At 37.2% G+C, this 24,487-nt stretch overlaps 1 protein-coding gene across 2 annotated transcripts in view; it reads right to left on the bottom strand.

The window, feature by feature from the left end:
* stard9 (StAR-related lipid transfer (START) domain containing 9) overlaps positions 1 to 24,487 on the bottom strand; it is a 64,947-nt gene that overhangs the window by 17,702 nt on the left and 22,758 nt on the right. Inside the window, exons 4-21 of one of the 2 annotated variants that reach the window (XM_048192325.1) lie at positions 15,379 to 15,495; positions 15,264 to 15,296; positions 14,045 to 14,103; positions 13,803 to 13,915; positions 11,351 to 11,493; positions 9,928 to 9,995; positions 9,441 to 9,538; positions 9,163 to 9,363; positions 8,989 to 9,086; positions 8,009 to 8,086; positions 6,288 to 6,365; positions 4,537 to 4,716; positions 3,902 to 3,956; positions 3,438 to 3,563; positions 3,233 to 3,315; positions 1,358 to 1,419; positions 889 to 1,061; positions 32 to 503 (exon numbers count right to left, since the gene is read on the bottom strand). In XM_048192325.1, the coding sequence (XP_048048282.1) occupies positions 32 to 503; positions 889 to 1,061; positions 1,358 to 1,419; positions 3,233 to 3,315; positions 3,438 to 3,563; positions 3,902 to 3,956; positions 4,537 to 4,716; positions 6,288 to 6,365; positions 8,009 to 8,086; positions 8,989 to 9,086; positions 9,163 to 9,363; positions 9,441 to 9,538; positions 9,928 to 9,995; positions 11,351 to 11,493; positions 13,803 to 13,915; positions 14,045 to 14,103; positions 15,264 to 15,296; positions 15,379 to 15,495 (2,237 nt within the window). The remainder of the gene's footprint in view (positions 1 to 31; positions 504 to 888; positions 1,062 to 1,357; positions 1,420 to 3,232; positions 3,316 to 3,437; positions 3,564 to 3,901; positions 3,957 to 4,536; positions 4,717 to 6,287; positions 6,366 to 8,008; positions 8,087 to 8,988; positions 9,087 to 9,162; positions 9,364 to 9,440; positions 9,539 to 9,927; positions 9,996 to 11,350; positions 11,494 to 13,802; positions 13,916 to 14,044; positions 14,104 to 15,263; positions 15,297 to 15,378; positions 15,496 to 24,487) is intronic. The other variant, XM_048192326.1, reaches the window with a different exon arrangement.

Below are 24,487 nucleotides of genomic sequence, written 5' to 3'. Positions count from 1 at the left end.
CCTAATGTTAGTTATTCACATTTACTCCTACCTGAAAATGGGAGTGTGTTGGGGATACAATCGGGACAGCAAATCAGCAGAAAAGGAATGCCTTCGTAAAGTCATTGGACGCCCCCTGGACTTTGAGGGACACCCCAGTTCTGGAGACAAGGCTTCATCGCCTCCTTGTAGAAGTTCATTTTCCATCCTCTGCAGCTCTCTCTTTGCCTCCAACAGGTGGCGCTTTCGTGCAATCTTCTCCAGTTGGTAATGTAACCTTTTGCGGCGCACACGGCTCTCAGCTCTGCGCAACGCATGGTGTTTCAGCAGTTCCTCCTGCACCACTCTTTTCCTGTCACCCATTAAGGGTGATGGTGGGACTGTTTCAGCACTGCCTTCCTTCTCAGTCCTCTGACTTGATAAACCAATAGGAAGTATGAGATCTGTCTGAACCCCTGACTCCAGTGTTCCCTGTTCCCAGTGGGCTGCAAGCCGTTGCTTTTCTTGCAAGATCCACTGCTTGACTTTAGGTGCAAAAGAAATCAGAGTTTAGAGGAGCGTGAGGCTTTATAATTGAAATAACAATTTGAAAGGACAATTTTCCTAGTTATTGCTTTAATCTTTGACTAGGGCTGTGTGAAAGGTTTCAAAATCAATTTATTTCCGTAGTGGAACAAGTCCAAAATAAAAATCTCACAAAATGTGTAAAATAATCCATTATTAATTAATCCATTATTTAAAAGCCTACATTTTAAGAGAAATAAAGTACTTTACTGAAGAACATTAATATATTTCAATCCTTCTAAATGCTATAAAAATGGCATTAGGCTCTCTTCTAACAAAAGTGCGCTTCAGCATTGAATCCAGCATGTAAGCGCCACACAGCGTGTCAATGTTTTCTGTACTCACTCTCAGTATGCTGCTGTCGGAGACGTGCCTGCTCTCTTTCCAGATCTCTTTCCGCTCTTTTCTGTTCCATCTGAATCTCCTCTCGTAGACACTCGATGTACCACTGCTGCTCCTCTAGTCGCTGTCTGGGTGCTGTCCCATTGCCCTTCTCATGACAACTTGCTCCTGCAACCCTGAGCACACAACAAACACAAACTCTAGGGATGATGCACTAGTCAATCAGAAAATGACAGATAGCGCTGAAAAATTTTAATCCTTTTAACTTACTAAGTCTAATTTCCTTCTATACCTAATTTCTTTTGTTGTCTAAATACTCCCTGTAGTAACCAAGCAACACCATGTCTGCTCTATAAACAATATTTTCTCCAGGGGGCTCATTACCAGTTGAACATTTACAAACACCATGAACTTTTGCAATATATATATAGCTCGAAAATGTACTGCTTTTGAATGAACAAAACATATTTACCTGGTGTCAGAACTGGGCAGGTTGAGCTCTGTAGAGCTGCAGACCAAACCTCCTTCACTGGTCTGCAAACATCAAAATTCATGCAAATATTAACTACTAAATTTTGTATTATATGCATTAATTGCATTACGTAAAAACAATAATACCATTAGACATTTAATTAATTAATTAATTAATAAAAGGATTAGTTCACTTCAGAATTAAAATTTCCTGACAATTTACTCTCCCCCATGTCATGTCAAGATGTTTGTCTTTCTTTCTTCAGTCAAAAAGAAATTAAGGTTTTTGAGGAAAACATTCCAGGATTTTTCTCCATATTGTGGACTTCAACAGTTACCAATGGGTTGAAGGTCCAAATGTCAGTTTCAGTGCAGCTTCAAAGAGCTCTACATGATCCCAGATGAGGAATAAGAGACTTATCTAGAGAAACCATCGCTCATTTTCTAAACAAAATAAAATGTATATACTTTTTAACCACAAATGCTCATCTTGCACTGCTCTGCGATGCGCCACGCATTACGTAATCATGTTGGAAAGGTCATGTGACAGAGACGGATGTACTGACCCAGTGTCTACAAAATGAACGGGCAAAGACCAAGTCAAACGGCCTTTAAAAAAAAACAAAACAAAAAAACAACGATTTCGGAAGATTGGAGGAGTTGGAGGAGAAAATTAGATTGAGTTTTTCGCCTTACCGCAGTACTTCCACCTATGTCACGCGCGACCTTTCCGACATGATTATGTGATGCATGGCGCCTCACAGAGCAGTGCAAGATGAGCATTTTTGGTTAAAAAGTATATATATATATATATATATATATTTTTTTTTTTTTTTTTTTTTTTTTTTAGAAAATGACTGATCATTTCTCTAGATAAGACTCTTATTCCTCATCTGGGATCATGTAGAGCTCTTTGAAGCTGCACTGAAACTGACATTTGGACCTTCAACCCATTGAACCCCAGTGAAGTCCACTATATGGAGAAAAATCCTGGAATGTTTTCCTCAAAAACCTTCATTTCTTTTTGACTGAAGAAAAAAAACATCTTGAATGACATGGGGGTGAGTAAATTATCAGGAAATTTTAATTCTGAAGTGACCTAATCCTTTATGTCAACTTATTGGAAGCCCTAAAAAATACATTAAATACTTCAATGAATCAGATATTTCTCGGCCGATTTAGATCAGATACTTGATTTTTCAGATGGTTTCTAACTTAGCTATTTAGATTTAAGAAATACAAAAAATATATATATATATTTATTACAAGAACAATGCACTAGCACAAATCAGACTAATATCTCTAGGAATGTATTTCAAATTTCTTAAAATCTCCACTTAACATCACTTACTATTTAAGTAAATAAGGCTGACTGGGCAATGACTGAACTACAAAATATGCTTACAAACTGAAAAGAAAAAAAGCCTACAAATCTCATATTGAAATATTCATATTCAGGACCACCGACTAAAAACCTAAAGGGTTAGTTTACCCAAAAATTAAATTTCATCTCATCATTTTTGTCCATAATTTTTTTACATCAAAAAGTATAAAACTCATTGTTAAAATAATCCATTTGAAAAGAGTGGTTTAATCCAAACCTTCTGCGAGACATGATCACTTTATATGATGTACAGATTTATTTTAACCTTTAATTCACATGTGAGCGAACATACGCAGAGATAATCAAACATGTTTGCTTGACGTGCAAGAACAAACCTCATTGGTTCTTATGGAAGCTCAAATCTGCTTGAGTCACACATAAGAACAAACCTCATTGGTTCCTGTATGTCAAGAAAGTACTGCATGTACTTTTAGCCATCTTATCTCAAGGTCATTTTTAGTGGATATATGCATTACAAAGCATGGACTGTACCCGTCTCCTCTCCCTCAGAACGGCCGCCTCTGCAGGATGGTTGAACCTGAACTTATGGAGTCCTCCTAAAGTAATCACTGCACCTTAAGGGAAATAGAGATGCACAATAAAACATCAGGATAGTCACAATATGTAAATGTAAACACATTATTTTGTTTGCACATGAAATAGGTATGAAGGGTTGTTTTCTGCACATTGCATTTACCTTGTGCAAGTCTGCAGGGCTCCGTGATTTCTCTGTCACTGACCATGCAGATGTTCCCTGAGACTGGCTTCAGAGTCACCACCCCGCTCTTATTCTCGATCTCACAGGAGGAACCTTCTGGCAAGACTGAGGGTTTGAGGTGCAAGTTAATCACCGCTGTCCACCTCAAACAATTATATTGCCATACAGGTCTTCAGACGGGTTCAGACACATTACACTACAATTGCGATGTGGCCAAATATGCGTCCTGAAATTGGTTTGAGTGATCAGATCACAAGATGCATTAGATCCCATTTACACCGACCTATATACAGGACGATGGAACCGGAATTGCTAAAATGCTAACTTGTCACAGGTTTTGGCCAACAAAAATACATCATTCTTACAGAACTCTATTTAGAGCTGTTAGTACCAGGTGTAAACGGACCATAGTACTCAAAGATGTTGAGATGAATATGAAATACCTATGTGAGGCTCTTCCAGATTGTTGCCCTGAGGCCCAATTCTTGTCACCCCTTCCTGTAGCATCAAAATGAAACAAACATTAAAAGGAGTCAATTAGTGTATGACACTCACACATGTCCAAAATTAACATTTGTTTGTTTCACACCTCAAAGCCTAGCAAGGGATTTGTTTATGAAGGCTGCTTATATAAGCCCGGATACATGGGCGCACAATCATTCCCAGGTGGTTTTAGCTTTTGAAGCAAGGAAACTGCTGAAATTGCAGTCTTGAGTCTTTTACTGGCTTTCAGGACTAACCTCTTAGCACTGATTTACATACACCACTGAGAAACTCACCAAAACGTTCCAGCACAATCACACAAAAGTACGAAAGAAGGAAAGTGAAAAGGAGGGCGTGAATATATGGACCACATGACCACGACTGTTTTACCTTCCTGTGAGAAGAATCTCAAGAGTTTTGCATACAGAACAAGAGTAGAAAAGACAGAAGAGAAATTAAGTTGAAGGGAGATTCTATTGGAGGGAAAAGAGAAAGAATCATTGGTTAATGACCCGAAAGAGCAAAGGATTTTGTAGAGAAAAGACTAGCTGAAGGCAATATGGATGCGACAGGAAAAAGCAATGAATAATTCTACCCGAAGGTGGTAGATGGTGACGCCTGTGCTGAGGACGTCTGGCTCTAGAGCGATGAGGTGGGGCAGAAGCGAGCGGATGAGAACTCCTGCTCTGTCCTGGTTAATGTCCACACTGTAACGCTCCAACAGGGCTCGCTTATCATGCCAACTGTCTGACCAGTCTTTAGTCAGCTGCTCCACCTGCAGAGGAAACATGAGAGACTGTGAAAATATAACTGGAGAAAAAACAGTGAATCAAATTGAATAGTCCTAGCCAGACAGTAACATGTGACATGTCGCACTACAGTTACAGAATTGCTTATATAAGTGCACCACTGTTCAAAAGAAATAAACACCTTTATAATGCATTAAATAGATCAAAAATAAAGACATTTATAATATACAACAGATTTCTGAATATACAACGGGTCTCCTTACATGTTAAATCGCCATTTTGTGCCGGCATGTTTCTACAGTCTGCTTTACAGAGTGCATTTGCTTGACTAGCTTCTCTCTTCTGTCTCAGGCAACACAGGGCTCAACGCTAAGGATTTTTTCTACTGGTGGTTAAAATTTTTACTTGCCCTGCCAAAACTTTCACTGGCCCCGTAACAAAATTTAATAAAAGTAAAAGACAAGAAAATGGGCCTATAAATCGTTGTCTTTGTTACATTTATCCTCAATAAATAAGGTTATGACACCAAAAGCTACTAGATTAACTTATATTTTAAATATTGTTAGACAAATATACATTTATAATAAATAAAATATTAACAAATAATCAAATTACGAGTAATAGCACAAATAAATACAACAGAACAAACAATGAAATAAATGGTGCTTTTCAAGTTTTTCATGTAGGTTTAAACAGGAGATTTTCAGGTACAGAAATTGTCAGAAATCTAATGTATAACTATATAATTATAGAATAGATTAAACTTTATTAAAAGTTAATCAGTCAAGAGCAGTTACAGATGCATAATGTTTTAATGTTGAAAATATAAAACGTTAAATACTGTTATTTGAAATTATAAAAAAAAATGAAGACACTTTAAATGTGAAATTAAACCCGCCAGTAGGTGGCAGCGAATCACTGTTAATGAGCGAATCATTGAGATTTAACCGATTCATTCAAACGGCTGATTCATTCAGGAAGTGTTGCTCAGAGACGCAAAACAATTCTGTGGACTTTGGAACTATTTTCGTTGGCGAAATAGACGATTTGGTGTTTTAAATGTAAGTCACTTAATATTAAGTTCTTGTTCATTAAACTGTACGCTGAATGAAATCAATATCACATTTGTAATCATGCTAATATTTGGAGAAAAACGGCGCTCTTTGTGTAATATTGGTTATCTATATTAAATTATATAAATATGAAATATATACAGGGGCATTTTTGCCCCTTATCTTGAATTCCATCGGGCTGTCCTTATTGTCGAGCCCTGCAACAACATTTTTGTCCTGTGTTGGCCACCGTAGCTTCTCTATATTGCAATTCGCAACCTCACTGCTAGATGTTGCTAAAATGTATCCAATGCACCTTTAAGTACTAAGTAAAAACAATTGACTACATGTACTTACTATAGAGTTAGGTTAGGATTAGGGTTTGGTTTAGGGTTAGTTGCATGTAATTATTCATAATTTATAGTTATTACTACAGTAACTACACTGTAAAAGGACACTGTAAAATAAAGTGTTACTGTGTTACCCAAACCTTTGAACAGTAGTGTACATAAAGAGCTCCTAAAGAGAATTAATATCAGACTAACCTTCAGTTCATTCTGCAGGACTATATCAGACAAGCTACCGTCTCTCTCATCACTGAGAGATGGACTGGGGTTCCTCTGCTGGGGATGGAAAAGACAGTTATCAGTCAGCAACTTTTGTCTTATATGAATATGGAAATTTGGCTAGTTTCATTGGATTTGAGACACAATATCCTAACCAGGCACCTGTGAAGTGTCTGTTAATCCTAACCAGCTGCAGCAGTCAAGAGCACAGGACAAGACTTGGTTTACTTTATTGTTGATGTGAAATTTGGACAGTGAATCTCATTTGTCCAAATTCTCACTCCATATAGCTCATTAGTACACCTCAAATATATTCTGGCTTGACAGGTTGGTCTTTTTTAAAGACAACACTCAGCAGATTATTGCAGAAGTGAAAGCAGCTTCAAAAAAATGAAAGTGTAAAAAGGTTACAGAAGTTTAAGCTTACTGTAAAGCAAAAGAACTGAACTTAACATTGTCTATTTTACCAAAAATATATATTTTACAAAATAATGGACTCTAAAATTGCTAAAACAAAAAAAGAAACTGAGCCCACTAAAAGGTTTTAAAGTTCCATGGAAATGCAATGTCCAATTTTAAAGCAGTTTTCACAGGATTCATTTTTTTTTTAAAGGTGCCCTAGAATTAAAAATTGAATTTATCTTGGCATAGTTGAATAACAAGAGTTCAGTACATGGAAATGACATACAGTGAGTCTCAAACTCCATTGTTTCCTCCTTCTTATATAAATCTCATTTGTTTAAAAGACCTCCGAAGAACAGGCGAATCTCAACATAACACAGACTGTTACGTAACAGTCGGGATCATTAATATGTACGCCCCCAATATTTGCATATGCCAGCTCATGTTCAAGGCATTAGACAAGGGCAGCCAGTATTAACCTCTGGATCTGTGCACAGCTGAATCATCAGACTAGGTAAGCAAGCAAGAACAATAGCGAAAAATGGCAGATGGAGCAATAATAACTGACATGATCCATGATTACATGATATTTTTAGTGATATTTGTAAATTGTCTTTCTAAATGTTTCGTTAGCATGTTGCTAATGTACTGTTAAATGTGGTTAAAGTTACCATCGTTTCTTACTGTATTCACGGAGACAAGACTGTCGTTATTTTCATTATTAAACACTTGCAGTCTGTATAATTCATAAACACAACTTCATTCTTTATAAATCTCTCCAACAGTGTGTAATGTTAGCTTTAGCCACGGAGCACTATCAAACTCATTCAGAATCAAATGTAAACATCCAAATAAATACTATACTCACATGATCCGACGCATGCATGCAGCATGCATGATGAACACTTTGTAAAGATCCATTTTAAGGGTTATATTAGCTGTGTGAACTTTGTTTATGCTGTTTAAGTCAAGTGCGAGCTCCGGGGGCGGAGAGCGCGAGCATTTAAAGGGGCCGCAGCCTGAATCGGTGCATTTCTAATTATGCCCCAAAATAGGCAGTTAAAAAAATTAATTAAAAAAAATCTATGGGGTATTTTGAGTTGAAACTTCACAGACACATTCAGGGGACACCTTAGACTTATATTACATCCTTGTAAAAAAACGTTCGATGGCACCTTTAAGTGTTTACACATTCAAAAGATACCTATGATGATTACCAAAATAATGTGATAGGGTAAAAAAGACAATAAAAAACATGCCAAGTGTTTCGCTACCAGCACACTGACACTTTCTCATACCATTTCAAAGCCTAGCAGCATGCTCTTCAGACGATCAATTTCCTCTCGCAGTTCTCTGATCAACCTCACGTTGGCGTCCTGCGGTAAAACAAGGATTAGTTTGGATTAGTAAAATTTAAAGGATTAGTTCTCTTCAGAATTAAAATTTCCTGATAATTTACTTACTCCCATGTCATCTAAGATGTTTATGTCTTTCTTCAGTCGAAAAGAAATTAAGGCTTTTGAGGAAAACATTCCAGGATTTTTCTCCATATAGTAGACTTCAACAGTTACCAACGGGTTGAAGGTCCAAATGTCAGTTTCAGTGCAGCTTCAAAGAGCTCTACATGATCCCAGACGAGGAATAAGAGTCTTATCTATTGAAAAGATCGGTCATTTTCTGAAAAAATTAAGATTTATATATATTTTTTAACCACAAATGCTCATCTTGCACTGCTCTGTGATGTGCCACGCATTACGCAATCATGTTGGAAAGGTCATGCGTGACGCATGACTGCATCTCACTTTCTCCTCCAACTTCAAAATCATCCGACAGTCTTAGTCTTTGCATGTTTGCTTTGTAAACACTGGATTAGTACTTCAGCCTACATCACGCGTGACCTTTCCAACATGATTACGTAATGCGTGGCACATCACAGAGCAGTGCAAGACGAGCATTTGTGGTTAAAAAGTATATACATTTTAGAAAATAACCGATCGTTTCGCTAGATTAGACCCTTATTCCTCGTCTGGGATCATGTAGAGCTCTTTGAAACTGACATTTGGACCTTCAACCCGTTGAACCCTGTTGAAATCCACTATATGGAGAAAAACTGAATGTTTTCCTCAAAAACCTTAATTTTCGACTGAAGAAAGAAAGACATAAACATCTTGGATGACATGGGGGTGAGTAAATTATCAGGAAATTATAATTCTGAAGTGAACTAATCCTTTAACTTCAACTCAGAAAAAAAGCATGTCATGCAGGCATTTAGACACACCTCATTGACTCTTGGCTTGTTGACAATGTTCCTGGCGTGAGCTGCGTAGCGGAGGGTACTCAGAGTCTCGTTGTAGCTGCTGCTAGATGGCGAGACAGCTGGCGGAAAATTAATCTCAGAATCAGTTCTTCTGGCACTGCAACAAACACCAATTTTTCAATCTAAATGACTTACTCGCAATCATGATGGTTTTGGAGTTGCCGCCCAGACTGTCTTTGAGAAGCCAGGTGAGGACAGAGTCCCTGTAGGGGATGAAGCAGTGTCTGCGCCCGCTGCCCGACAGAGAGCTGGACTGGCTGCCCACGGTGCTCCCTTCACCCTCACTGAGCACACTGTTAATGCTCTGACTGCTGCTGGACATCTGAGAGTTTTGGGCTAGGAAAACAAAAATTGAAATGTGATGACAAGCAAGATAAGGAAGGATGATTAGGGTAAAGAAGGCCAGTGCCTACCAAGAGCGGAGATGACAATGCCAAGGGTAACAAGAGATTTGTTGATGTTGGCTCCTTCTGTTATTCGGTCTCTGCAGTATTGAGGGTCTGCTCGTTCACTGACACGGCACAAAGAGAATCAGAGTCAGAACTTTACTCTTCACCATTACGCTTGCATTCCAGAGTTCACCCACTAGGGGGCATATATCATGGTTCTCTCTCATGGTCAGTAAAAGCCATATTCGAGATCAGGGCTGTTCAATCCTGCTTCTAGAGGACCACTGTCCTGCAAAGTTTAGCTCCAACCCCAGTTAGTTAACACACCTGAACCAGCTACTCAAGGTCTTACTAGGCATACTAGAAGTGTTGAGGCAGTTTGGAGCTAAACTCTGCAGGACAGTGGACTTCCAGAACCAGGACACCCTTGATCTAGATTACAAATGGTGACTTTATAGGATCTTTACTGCTTGAAAAGAATGATTGTTTAGGTTCAAACAAAGACACTAACCTGCCAGCCAGGTCCACCAAGTTGATCTTGCTCACTATTTCTGAAGGAAGGTTATTTTCTAGAATAGCCTATAAAAAAGAAAACACTGATCTCACAATAATATACACTAAACTGAAGAAAAAATTGAACAGAAACTTCCAAATTGCTGTAAATGTCACAATAATTACAAAGAAACTGCAAGTAATACATTGAATTTAACATTACATTTTAAAGTAGAAAAACTGAAATAGTATTTCTGCCAAATGAATAAATGTAAATGTAAATGTAAAGTATTTTCTTTTAAAACATACTCCAGAAATATTTGTTTTATTTACTACTTCCAAAAATATTTTTTTCAGTGTACCTTTTAAAAGTTTAGGGATTTTTTTTTATGTTTTTCTAAGGAGTCTCTTATGCTCATTAAGGCTGCATTTATTTGATCAAACTTCAGGAAAAGCAGTAATATTGTGAAATATTATTACAATTTAAAATAACTATTTTCTATTTGAATATATTTTCAAATATAATTTATTTCTGTGATGCAAAGCTGAATTTTCAGCATCATTACTCCAGTCTTCAGTGTCACATGATCCTTCAGAAATCATTCAAATATGCTGATTTGGTACTCAAAAAACATTTATTATTATTATTAATATTATTATTATTAATGTTGAAAACAGTTGTAATCCTTAATATATTACAGTTGTAATACATTTTTTTCAGGATTCTCTAAAGAATAGAAAGTTCAAAATTTGACAGCATTTATTAGAAATAGAAATCTTTTGATCAATGTAATGTATCCTTGCTGTATAAAAGTATTAACTACTTAAAACAAAAAAAGAATATTCTCTCATAAATAACACCCTCATGTCGTTTCAAACCCACAAGACCAAAAGAGATCCAATGCAACTACCACTTTCTAGGCATCATTATTTTTATTATTATTAAACACATCATTAAAGTACTCCATGTGACTCCAGTGGTTTAACCTCAATTTTATGTAGTGATGTGAGTTTTTTTTTTTCAATTTATCAATTTATTTACAAATTAATATTATCCAAAGCATGTTCACGCAACAATGTCAGCTCTCGCGTCAACACAACACGCATGCATTGTGGTGCTCTCGTGAACGCATGCTGCAGAAAAATATTTTTAAATATTAAATATATCTTCATTTGAGTTCCGAAAATGAACGAAAGTCTTGCGGGTTTGGAATGACACGAGTAATTAATGACAGAATTTAAATTTTTGGGTAAACTAACCCTTTAATTACATTTTTGCCACTTGGATAGTGAAGAAAGAAAATATCTAGTATGACTTGCAGGCACTTAGAGCTTTAAAAGGTGCTTTAACCAGTCATACAACTACACTAGTTTAATGCAGTTTGCATTTTTAGACGAATGGGAGATCTTCAGATGCTATGGACATGATCAGAGATTCAAACCTGCGTGTATTGAATAGTAAAGATGGCATGAGATCGACTGCTGGCGTCATGAACGTGTGTAGCGGCTGTGATGCGGTTAGCGATGCCCTCCTCAAGCAGATCCACTGCTTGTTTGTAGTCGGTCACTACATGCTGAGAAAGACCTATAATAAACACATGATAACATCATCATCCTTTCCACAATCTGAGTCACAGATACTCTCTTCCTGCCTCAGAATGACACTTACTGTAAAAGGAACAAAATCAGGAAGAGATGATGATGAATCCTCTTTTAATATGAAGTGGACTGCAGTGCTAAAACATTTACCAATTGGCCTTTTACGGTGTAATTGGGCCCGAGTTTAGCCCCAGTTGCTATGTGCATGTGTGTACAGTGACCACAAACTTTTCAAGAAAAGCATTTACATTACATTTTAATTTGTTAGGTTTTAAATTATAATATATTTTAGTATTTGGATGCTTTCTGGTTGTCCGACTGGTTGTTAATCTGTCGGGAATTAACAAAAGTTAAAAATAATTGGGCAAAATGGCAAGAAAAATTAATATAGTTGTGAGAAAAAGTGTTTATATTGTTATTTAATCCTAAGAAAATTCATATAATGTCAAGTATCCAAAGGGTCACTGTTTACATGTGTGAGAAAGACATCTTGGTCAAAACACAATGTCTTTCTACTCAGCTCCTGGCGGCCACATGGAAGTGAGGTCACTTCCTTTGCTGCACTGGGCTTTCTCCTAATACACACAATGACTGGATGTTGGACAAGAAGGAAGAGAGAGAGCAAAAGAAAGAGGAGGAGCAGATACAGTCCTACAAGCTGGCCACTTTCAACACAAGCTGTGGTGGGAATTGAGTTACATATGCAAACAGTAACGAATGAATAACTTATGTACAAAATTACTTCTTTAAAGGATTAGTTCACTTCAGAATTCAAATTTCCTGATAATTTACTCACCCCCATGTCATCCAAGATGTTTATGTCTTACCTCAGTCGAAAAGAATTTTGGGTTTTTGAGGAAAACATTCCAGGATTTTTCTCCTTATAGTGGACTTCACTGGGGTTCAACGGGTTGAAGGTCCAAATGTCAGTTTCAGTGCAGCTTCAAAGAGCTCTACATGATCCCAGACGAGGAATAAGGGTCTTATCTAGAGAAACGATCGGTCATTTTCTAAAAAAATAAAAATGTATATACTTTTTAACCAGAAATTGTCATTTTACACTAGTTCTGTGATGTGCCACGCATTACGTAATCATGTTGGAAAGTTCACTTGTGACGTAGGTGGAAGTAGCGACCCAGTGTCTACAATGCGAATGTGCAAAGACTAAGTGGCCGTTCACGCAGAACACGTTTTTCTATTCCATTGCGCTACTTTCCCATTGTTTTTCTATGTAAACACGCGCTTGATGGACATACATGACTGTTACACTCGCGTCTCGCCCCGCGTTTTTAAGACGCCGTGTCAAGTTAAAAGAATTTCAACTTTTACACGCAGCGCCGCTCATCAATGTCAGTTCCAAAACAGTGGACCAATCAGAAGTAAGAGGCGGGGCAAGCGCTGCGAGTTGGCATGACAACTGTTTTATATAATGGTAACATGGCGGAGGAGGCACTCATTATTATCTTATTTTCTTTTTTTCCATGTCAAAACTTGTATATGTAAATTCTGCAGTTTGCCTATTTCTATTATTTCCGTTATTGTCGTTATTGCATCACGTCTCAAAGGCGCGTCTCGAGACTCTTGCGTTCTATGATACGCTTTTTTTAAAACCACTCCTGCGTTTTTAGACGCAAAGACGCGTTCTGTGTGAACGGCCCCTAAGTCAAACACAGCCTTTAGAAAAAAAAAGAAAAACAACGATGTCGGGCGCTTTTGAAGTTGGAGGAAAAAAAATGAGACAAAGTACTTCCGTCTACGTCATGCATGACCTTTCCAACATGATTACGTAATGCGTGGCGCATCGCAGATCAGTGCAAGACGAGCATTTGTGGTTAAAAAGTATATAAATTGTTTGTTTTTTTTTTTTAGAAAATGACAGATTGTTTTGCTAGATAAGACTCTTATTCCTCGTCTGGGATCATGTAGAGCTCTTTGAAGCTGCACTGAAACTGACATTTGGACCTTCAACCCGTTGGTAACTTCTGAAGTTCACTATATGGAGAAAAATCCTGGAATGTTTTCATCAAAAACCTTAATTTCTTTTTGACTGAAGAAAGACATGATCATCTTGGATGACATGGGGGTGAGTAAATTATCAGGAAAATTTAATTCTGAAGTGAACTAATCCTTTAATAAAAATACACAACCATTCATTACGCGTTATAACACAGCGAGCGCTTTCCTCATGTTTTCATAAGTGTAGGTATTTTGACTTGTTTGAGGGCATTCATCAGACTTTACCATTTTTGTTCTTTCTGCAACAAAGGTCATTTTAAGTTTGCCACGTGAACTCACCCTGCACATAGGGCCCCTTCTCTGGGTGTTCTCGAACCCTCAGGGGTGTTGGCTTCTTCTGCTCTGCACCTCTCAGCAGATCGCGGACACGCTCATTATAGATCTCTAGAAAACTGAGAGGGAAAACAAGAGGATGTGATTTGCTTTTGCTTACAGGCATATTTCTTGCTTCATTCTCAGGATATGTTTGTTGGTACTGTTGCGAATATGTCAAAGAAAAAGAAAAAGGGTTTCCTTCTCACCTTATTTCAACTCTACAGCTCTGTCCATCTGCAGATTCAACTCCAGACCTAAAAAGACCCTTATGAAATGATAAAAAATGATTGTAAGAAAACATTCAAAGATAACCCTAATGGATCATGTAAAGTGGCAGTGATGGTAAAGAAATTTCATTATTAAAGGGTTAGTTCACCCAAAAATGAAACATTTGTCACCATTTACTCACCCTCATGTCATTCAAACCCATAAGATTTTCGTTCATCTTCCGAACACAAATTTAGATATATTGAATTAAACCTGAGAATTTTCCATCCTTCCATTGAAAGTCTTCAAAAAGTTCATAAAAGTAATCCACATGAATTAAATGGTTTAATCCAAGTCTTCCAAAAACAATTGTTTTTTATGATCATTGATCAATGCACATATATGGAGCACATCAAATATGGTAAACAGAAGCTCAACCAATCATGTTTGATCTTCCATTTTCTTTTTAAATCGTTCATCTCTTTAGAAGGCGTGGATTAAACCGCAATCTCTTTATCGACTATTTGAAGCGTCAGAGTTTGATTGTGTAGATTTTCAATGAAGGTACAGAAATTTTCAATTCTTTTGAAGATTAAGGAAATTTTGGGTTTGGCTCGTCCAAGTTTTATAAATGGGAGTGTTGGAGGATGACGATGAGAAGTCCAAAAAAGTGCATCTTTCGATCATAAAATGTACTCTGGGAGTTAATGAAGGGCTTCTGAAGGGAATCGATGTGTTTGTCTAAGACAAATATCCTCATTTAAAACTTTATAGAGTAAAATAACAAGCTTCATACGCATTTAACTTGTGCCTAAAAAGCACTAACTTCTGCAACATATTACACAATGACATGACGTTCTACGCATTATAATGTAAGACATAGCCAATTGGTCATGTCATTAAGAAATACGTCACAGAAGTCAACGCTTTTTGTATGATTAAGTCGATTAAGGATTTGCTTCAGAAGGCCTTCATTAACTCCCAGAGCCGTGTGGAGTACGTTTATGATCAATGAATGCACTTTTTTGGACTTCAAAATCTCATCCTCCATTCACTCCCATTATAAAGCATGGAAGAGCCAGGATATTTTTAATGTAACTCAGATTGTGTTCATCTGAAAGAAGATAGTCATATACACCTAGGATAGCTTGAGGGTGAATACATCATGGGGCAATTTTCATTTTTGGGTGAACTATCCCTTTAATGCCAGTGACTTACTTGACAGATCCTTGGTGTCAGCCCAATGGAGTCCTGCAAAGATGAAGACACATAATATTTAAGTTGAAATAAAGCTTCATCAATGACTTTATGTCATGCTAGTGCCTTTACTCACCGGAGTACCCATCATGGTGTACGTTTTCCCTGAGCCCGTCTGTCCGTATGCAAACAGACACACGTTATACCCCTCCGAAGCCCCAGACAGGACACACACACCCAAGTCCTGAAACACCTAAAGGAGACGGCACAATTTTTTCAAAATCTAAACATTTTTAGAATGTTTCATTTTAGAATGTTTCATTGTAATCTGTTAATAAGTCAATTTTTATGTTTTCTGGCAAGGTGCTGAAATTCTTGTTCTGAGCTCTTTGAATGAGTTTGTTGAGAGAGCGTGATTGTTGATCCATGTTTGTTTGAGAAAGAGAGAGAGAGAGCCAGCCTGGTCTTTGAAGGTTATCTGCGTATGTTTGTGTATGTTTAGAGCGAAGAGAATGTGCTGCGTCTGTGTTTGTCTGAGACCCTCAGAGTGTGCGGAGATCAAGCTTTTGCCTCTTTAACCGTAAGGAGAGAAGAAATAAAAACACAGAGGCCTACTGCTCTCTCACCAGCCCCACTTGGACTGCTTTATTTTCCTCTTTCTCTTGCTTGAGAATTTATTGAACTCCTGTGTCTTAACGAGATCTCCTTGACAGCATGTTGTCCGTCTCAGCCTACGCTGGCATTTTCCCTGTGTTTATGTTACACTTCATCTTGGCTAAGACACAGACACATGCCAGTTTGACACCCTGGACATGTTAAAAAAAAAGCATGCCATATCAACAACCCCCACTATGTATAGCAGAGTAACAGTGTAGATGGGTAATAAAAGAGGCATTGTACACTGTAAAACTGTCATTTTTACAGAAAAGCTGGCAGCTGACACAAATTACACTAAAATAGTGCAATAAACATTAATTTAACCCTCGTTTAGGGTTCACACTTGGCTCCTTCATGGTCAAAAGTGACCGAAGCCTTGAAATGTAACTTTTTTTGTTTTTCAGGAAAACCAATGGCTACGTTTACATGCACACAAATAATCCGTTTGTAATCAGATTGATGGCTCAGTCGGATTGAAAAACAATCATGTAAACACCTTAATCGATCCGATTGAGCTCGATTCGAATTAAATTTTGATCGGATTGATAGGGGTGGTTTATTCCTTTTCTAATCCGATCCAACAGCAAAATATGATCATGTAAACGTTTGAATCTGACTACTTTCTCAATCGTATTCAGAAGTCTCTGGGGCATATGAGCAGTGCAATGCTGACACGCATTACGTTGTGCACAAGTTCAGGATACGTCATAATATCGGAAATCTTTCCGTTTTAAAACAAGGGAAGCCAATGGATATCAGACAAGAAGCAACGGCAAACTTTACGCAAGAGTTATGCCGGTGAAAAAGTCTCAACCTCGGTCAGTATTCACTACAGAAAGTGAAAGTAAAAAGTGAAAAACAGTAAAAAGTAAAAACACATAAAGGATATTTGAACCAGATTTGCAATCAGATTCAATTCATTCGGATTGACGAAAATTGGTGCATGTAAACATAGCTAATGTAATATATTTTGATTAATAATATTTTCTGATTATTAATTAAAATTTTGAGGTTATTTTATCATACTATGCAAATATTTTGAAAATAATACACAATTTTTACTAACATATTTTTAAATAATTTTTTATTAAAGTAGTAATTTTTAGACATAAATACTTATTTTTATTTATTCGTGGATTTGGATTTATACTTAGACGTTCTCAAAAACTACTTTATGTCAAGTTTTACATTTTTTTGGTTTGAAATGTTGATTTGAAGTGTCAGTTTTTGCATTAATTTTACTACAGTCAAACCTGAACACAGAGGAGGACATTTTGTTACACATCACATCAAAAGTCAATAACAATGTAACAAAAATGAACAGGTATGTTTTCTCACAGCTTAATAAATCTGGGTCTGATCTGATTTCAACCTTTTATTTGAGTCTTTTGACTCAATTTTACCATATTGTTACAGCCACACCGGTTCATTTGTGTGTTTATAATAATAGTGTGTTGTGTGTGTGTTTTACAGTGTAGGTCTCAAATAGGGCTGGACAATAATTCAATATCAATATATATCGCGATATAATTTTTTCGATAACGGTGATATGATTTTTAAACACATTTCCGGTATTTCGATATATACATTACAGCATCACTGACTTGAGGCGCAGCCATTAGAAAGAGCAGAACGCGATTGGCTATTTGCGTGATGACGTACACCACAGAGACATGCAGCCACCAGCCAGTGCTCAGCAGTTGTACAGATCAAACGCGAACGCGGCAAGTTTTACAAAATGAGTACACCTGATACAAATGCGACGGAACAAGCTTCCACAACTTGATGAAAATATGTGTGCATAACTACACCGTGCTGGTTAATGTTTGGTGCAGGAGAATGTGTGAAATAAAAACTTTAAACACGGATACTTTATTCTGTATGAGCTCTGTGTCACGTGGCTAGTGTTATTAAACTCATCGAGGAGCTCCGCGCTGAAACCGAGCATATGCGCGCTCTGCCTGTATATCATAAAAACAATCGTATTTTTCATGTGTTCGTATTCAAACTCCAGTTCTGACCGCATCGCGAGCAAAATACAAACAACACACGTGCTGTGCTGAGGGAAACTGCCTATACGGCTTGCGTATTTGAACGCAGCTAGAGCAGGCAGAGGTGAATGAACAGCACTTTTGTGACATTTGAATTCTCCACTGTAATGCGATCTCATGCGAACATATTTTCCATTTGTGCTGGTAGATTACAGCAAAACAATCCACTTCCAAGAGAAGTGATGCTTCCTCATGCATAATACTGCAATTATAATCTTATGCATACTACAGCGCAGTGATTGGATTAAGTGAGCTTTATGTCATGAATATGTGTCGAGAATCGCTCGAAACGGTCTACGTCAGCATGTTCGACCATGCCCATACTTGGGCCGAAAGTACACGATGACGTCAGATTTTGTGACGTTGCTCCGACTTTTCAAACAGGAAGACAGAAATTGCTATGAAAAATGCAAAAATAACTATTTTTCACTTATGAATAACATTGAGTACCTTTAGTGTTTTCAATGATGTGCAGCCTATACATATCTGTTTACATCTCAAAAAAAGTGTTTTGGGGTTTCATGACCCTTTAAGAATAATAAAATCAGCCTACGTTATAGTTTAATGTTAAAGATATTAATATTACTAAAGTGAGTGAGTCTTATGTTTATTTTTATGTTTGTATGAAGGCTAAAGACAAATAAAAGCTGAACATAAATTTATTTGTACTGTTTTTATTTCTAAAATATTATATAGTTTTATAGGAAGAGATTTCATAGATTTGGCAAATTCATTTTTCAGACGTTTGTAGGTACAGACATCCGTTGTGGCCGTTCTTGGCAGTTTTTCTGAGGCTATTATATAGTTCATATCGATATCGGAATTATATCGTATCGACCGAAATTAAGAATTATATCGTGATATAAATTTTGGCCATATCGTCCAGCCCTAGTCTCAAAGAGAAAGCATGTGCACACTGTAATAATGTTTATCAGCTAACACATGAGAAACAAAGCAAAATCTGAAGCTATTCAACTGGACAGTATTTACTCAGTAAATGGCACTGTAAACGAGGTATTAATTGCAAACAACAAGGACAATGCCTAACTACCAGTTTGTTTTTCACCCACCCTTGTCTATCTTCATGAACTTTCAAAAGAATTACAAAAACACATAAAAGACATCTTTGTGTACCACAGGTGTGGGAGAGAGAAAGTAATTTGACCTTCAAGTCCATTGAAAACCCAGTGAGTCAGCAAAACAAGAGACTCTCTCAGGGTATTATAACCCAGGTATGTATTTGGCAGAGATGAGAAGAGTCCTGGGGCCGGGCCGGCCTCTGTGTAGGGTGTGAATGGAGGCTAATTGGGATGCTGTCTGCAGGGAGAGTGGATCAGCATCTAGCAGCCGCTTCTGTCTGACTCAATCTAATTAGCCTGAGCTCGATTCTTCAGCTTGAAAGAATCAGTGAGGGAGCTTGTTAGAGGAGTTCATCTGAACTCATTCTCCACTGAACTCGGCTCACGTTAGATGCTTTCCACTGTCACAGCACTCTCTTTTTAATTTGCTCTCTCTGTCACTACTGGACTTTAGCCAAAGCACTCTCAAGTCTCAAACAAGTTCTTAAACAGCAATATATGAGTGTTTATGGCTTAAAGTAGTGAACTGGCACAGGACATGGGCTGTGTTTGAAATCGCCGCATATACCCTCGATCACTATTCCCTACATTTGTCTACTAATATAGTCGTTTGCATCATTTGTGCTTGCTTTTTAATGATCATTTGAAACTTAGCAAACTGGCAGCTCCATTAGTAATGAAAAGATTTATATTGTACTCTGTAGCTATGTTTCCATCCACCTATTTTTATGCCCATTTTGAGATAATCGAATAAAAAGCGCTAGATGGAAACGCCAAAAACGTATGCGCTCAAATTAAACACTTTTACCAAATAAAATTTCCTTGATGTGCATCAAAAAAGACGTGACTTTGCAATGGGACTGCATAACTGGACCAACCAGCAGATCAATCTAATTGTACAGCATCTGAAATGCTGTTTCGGTCATTTTGTAATGCCTGAGCAATATCTGCTGTTAAAGTGGCTCAGTATAATTCCCTCGAAGAAGCGTTTCACATGATTGTATTCACAAACACCATGCATCTGAATGCAACATGACAGCGTTTATTGAGTTTCGCCTGTGTGCTCTGAGGCCAGGTGATTTATTATATACAAAAATTATTATATACATTGGCTTCTACAGCAACAACGTCCAATTTCTTAATGATATTTAGCACCAGTTTATCAGGAAGTGACGTTTTGTTTTCTTCGATTTAAAGGTGCCATCGAACTTTTTTTTTTTACAAGATGTAATATAAATCTAAGGTGTCCCCTGAATGTGTCTGTGAAGTTTCAGCTCAAAATACCCCATAGATTTTTTTTAATTAATTTTTTTAACTGCCTATTTTGGGGCATCATTAAATATGTGCCGATTCATGCTGCTTAAATCTGGCGCTCCCCCGCCCACGGAGCTCGCGCTTGCCTTTAACAGCATAAACAAAGTTCACACAGCTAATATAACCCTCAAAATGGATCTTTACAAAGTGTTCGTCATGCATGCTGAATGCATACATCGGATTATGTGAGTATTGTATTTATTTGGATGTTTACACTTGATTCTGAATGAGTTTGATAGTGCTCCGTGGCTAACGGGCTAATGCTACACTGTTGGAGAGATTTATAAAGAATGAAGTTGTGTTTATGAATTATACAGACTGCAAGTGTTTAATAATGAAAATAGTGACGGCTCCGTGAATACAGTAAGAAACGATGGTAACTTTAACCACATTTAACAGTACATTAGCAACATGCTAACGAAACATTTAGAAAGACAATTTACAAATATCACTAAAAATATCATGTTATCATGGATCATGTCAGTTATTATTGCTCCATCTGCCATTTTTCGCTATTGTTCTTGCTTGCTTACCTAGTCTGATGATTCAGCTGTGCACAGATCCAGACGTTAATACTGGCTGCCCTTGTCTAATGCCTTGAACATGAGCTGGCATATGCAAATATTGGGGGCGTACATATTAATGATCCAGACTGTTACGTAACAGTCAGTGTTATGTTGAGATTTGCCTGTTCTTCAGAGGTCTTTTAAACAAATGAGATTTACATAAGAAGGAGGAAACAATGGAGTTTGAGACTCACTGTATGTCATTTCCATGTACTGAACTTTTGTTATTCAACTATGCCAAGATAAATTCAATTTTTAATTCTAGGGCACCTTTAATGGATGAAAATAGTATTCCAAATTTGTTAAATTCACAAGTTTGGATGGAAACATAGCTTGTGATGGAAAATAGCATGTATAAACCTAAATTAAACAATTTAAACATTAAAAAGGAATGTATACCTGTATGATATTACACTGTACCCACATTGGACCAGCGGTTAGGAAAATGGATGGATGATTCTGTTGAGACGTGGAAATGTATTCGATGCAAACCTCACAGAGCATTATGGGTATTCTCTAGCCGTTGAGCATACATTGGTTGTACACTCATTACTGATTGCATTATGAAGTCCACTACAAATGGCTATCCCCTCAAATAGTGCCCTATTTAAGGGTATAGGGAGAGACACAGCCAATGTAATTTGACTACACTAAAAGCAAAATTTGCTCACTTATTTAAAAACAAATGTAAGTACAGTTTCTTTAGAGATAATGCCACAATATAACATGCACAAGTAGATGCTCAATTATGACAGAATAATGTGAGTCATTACAAAGTTTACTTTGACAAAGCAAACGTAATATTTTCAGTTTATTTGATAGACTGCAAAAAAGGCAGCTCATGTTACTGGTTTCACAGCAAACATTAAACACAATGTTCAGTCTCTGAAATATAGTCGACGGTCACACAACTTACACGCTTGATCGGCTGACTGAATGCAAGAATAGTAGAGTTTAAAGGGTTAGTTCAACCAAAAATGAAAATTCTGTCATTAATTACTCACACCCATGTCGTTCCATACCCATAAGACTTTCGTTCATCTTTGGAAAACAAATAAAAGATATTTTGATGAAAACTGAGAACTTTCTGTCCCTTCATAGACAGATACGCAATTACCACTTTGAATAAAAGTCTAAATTCAATCTGTTCATCATATAAAGCAGTTTTACGATCTCTTTATGAACTTCAATTGCATAGCTGTCTATGGAGAGACAGTAAGCTAAAAAAGATCTTAATTTGTGTTCTGAAGATTAACGAAGGTCTTGTGGGTGTAGAACGACATGAGGGTGAGTAAATAATGACAGAATTTTCATTTTCGGGGGAACTAAGCCTTTAAAACCTTTCTCTACACTTCAGTCGTCTCAGTCCACATTGATGTTGTTTTTATGTAAAACTTTCAGTATGACCATATAATAATAATAATACTTAAAGACTCTGGCCAAAATAGAATTAAATCCCCATCTAAGATCAATTGGGTGCATTCAATTATAAATATGCACATGTGTACAGGCATAGGAAACCTTGGACAAAAGCATCTGATGTTTGCTTTCCTCCTTTTTCCTCATACCACAAACAAAAACAAATGTACTTCTGGTCACAATGCAAGAGGAAAGCCGAATATAGAGTTGATTCTGGACAGGAAGTTGTCCAGAAGGTCAGTGCTTTAGGCAACATGTGATCCCAAAGACCCCATTTGAGGAGATGCTCAGTCTGGGAGGGGCAAATCCAAAAGTGGAGCAGTGGAAAGGAAGGGTCAGGCGGTCTAAATTAAAGGAGATGACGTCTTTCAATAACAAACAACACCATTATGGCTTCAGTCTTGGCCTCCCAGTGAAGGAGTTTAAAGGCCTTGTTCAAAGACTCTAGAAGACGAGGCTGAGCGCAGGATGCTTTAGGATGAATAATGGCTGCAGAAAAGAAGGATGGATACGAAAGGTTGGAGGGAAACTCCACTCCATTAATAAACTGTTAGTGCGTAATACACCCACTTTAAAATCCTAAAGCCTGTAATCAGAGTGTGGAGAGCTACAGTGAAGAGAGGCTCTTTAATGTGGCTTTCTTAATAGCCACCTCTGAAAAACTCCTTGTTTCTTGTGAGATCTCATGGGGAGTGCCAACTGAAGCCCATCCAAATCAAGGGCCAGCCCAGACCACAGACCAATACGTCAGTCCCGCTTTTATACACGGAGCAAAAAACACTGAAACACATGGTTTACATTGCGGGGACTTTTAAATATGCAAGGAACACAAATAAATATTTATATTAAAAAAATAATCAAAAACTCAATATTAAAAAATGTACTCTTTTTGAAAGAAAATAATACTTTTATTCAGCAAAGACACATTAAATTGACAGTAAAGACATTTATAATGTTACAAAACATTTCTATTTCAAATAAGCTAATCTTTGTAACTTTTCATTCATCAAAAAATGACTGAAAAAACGCATTAAAAATATTAAGCAGCACTACCGTTTTCAACATTGATAAGAAATGTTTCTGGAGCAGCAAATCAGCATATTAGAATGATTTCTGAAGGACCATGTGACTGAAGACTGGAGTAATGATGCTGAATGTTCAGCTTTGAACATTATTATTAAAATATATTCCAACAGAAAACAGTTTATTATTATATTTCACAATATTACTGTATTTTTGATTAAATAAATGCAGTCTTGGTGAGCAGAAGATACTTTTAAATACATTTGAATGGTGTATGTAATATAATTAATAAATACACAAATGTGAAAAACTAAATTTAGGTCATCGCTGCCCAAAAATAAAAACCTGAAAGAGCAGCTTGGACATTGTGCTAAATATCTTCTTTGCAAAAAAGAAAGTCATTTTTGTCACTTATGTTATTGATGCTGACAGAGAAGATCCAAATGTTGTATTCACAAATATGGGAATAATAACTAGACTCGTTCTCACTGTGATATATTCATGTTATGACTAGGGGTGGGACAAAATATCAGTATGGCAATATATCGTCATCCTTCTCTGTGCGATACGAGAGTCGTATCGCTGCGCCAAATATCGATATTTTAATAAAAATTAAAAAAATAAAGCGCTATAAATAGATTTCTTTGCTACTTCAAGGCGGCGCTCAACACATGAATGAGGAAAACGTGAACATAAGTTAACTAGCCTAAGAAAAAGAGGTTATTAACAGGATGGCGGACAGCAGTGTGAGTAAAATAATGCCCCAGCCACGTTTAAGTTCAAAGTTTTGACGCACTTTTATACCATTGATGTGACAAACGTAGACATCTTTGACGTTCTTCACCGAGTGCTTACATATATACGGGAGCATTTGAAAGCATATATTAGGGATCCGCCGATAGACGCCTGCTTTCAAACGCTCCCGTGTATATCTGTGTAAGCGCTCGGTGAAGAATGTCAAACGGTCTGTTTGCACCTGGTCACTTCATGCATTTTCTCTGATCAGATAGCTATCCGATCGTGAAAAGACCAAGTCTAAATGCCCTCCGAAACGCATTTGAGACGGATTTAAATCCGATCGCTCAAACCACTTCAGGAGATGGTCTGGGACGCATTCCAGTCAAAACTGTCTATGC

This window comes from Megalobrama amblycephala, linkage group LG5 (assembly GCF_018812025.1).
Source record: "Megalobrama amblycephala isolate DHTTF-2021 linkage group LG5, ASM1881202v1, whole genome shotgun sequence".
Taxonomy (NCBI): domain Eukaryota; kingdom Metazoa; phylum Chordata; class Actinopteri; order Cypriniformes; family Xenocyprididae; genus Megalobrama; species Megalobrama amblycephala.
The sequence above is the reverse complement of the archived record's forward strand: the minus strand, read 5'-3'. Positions and strand labels throughout refer to the sequence as shown.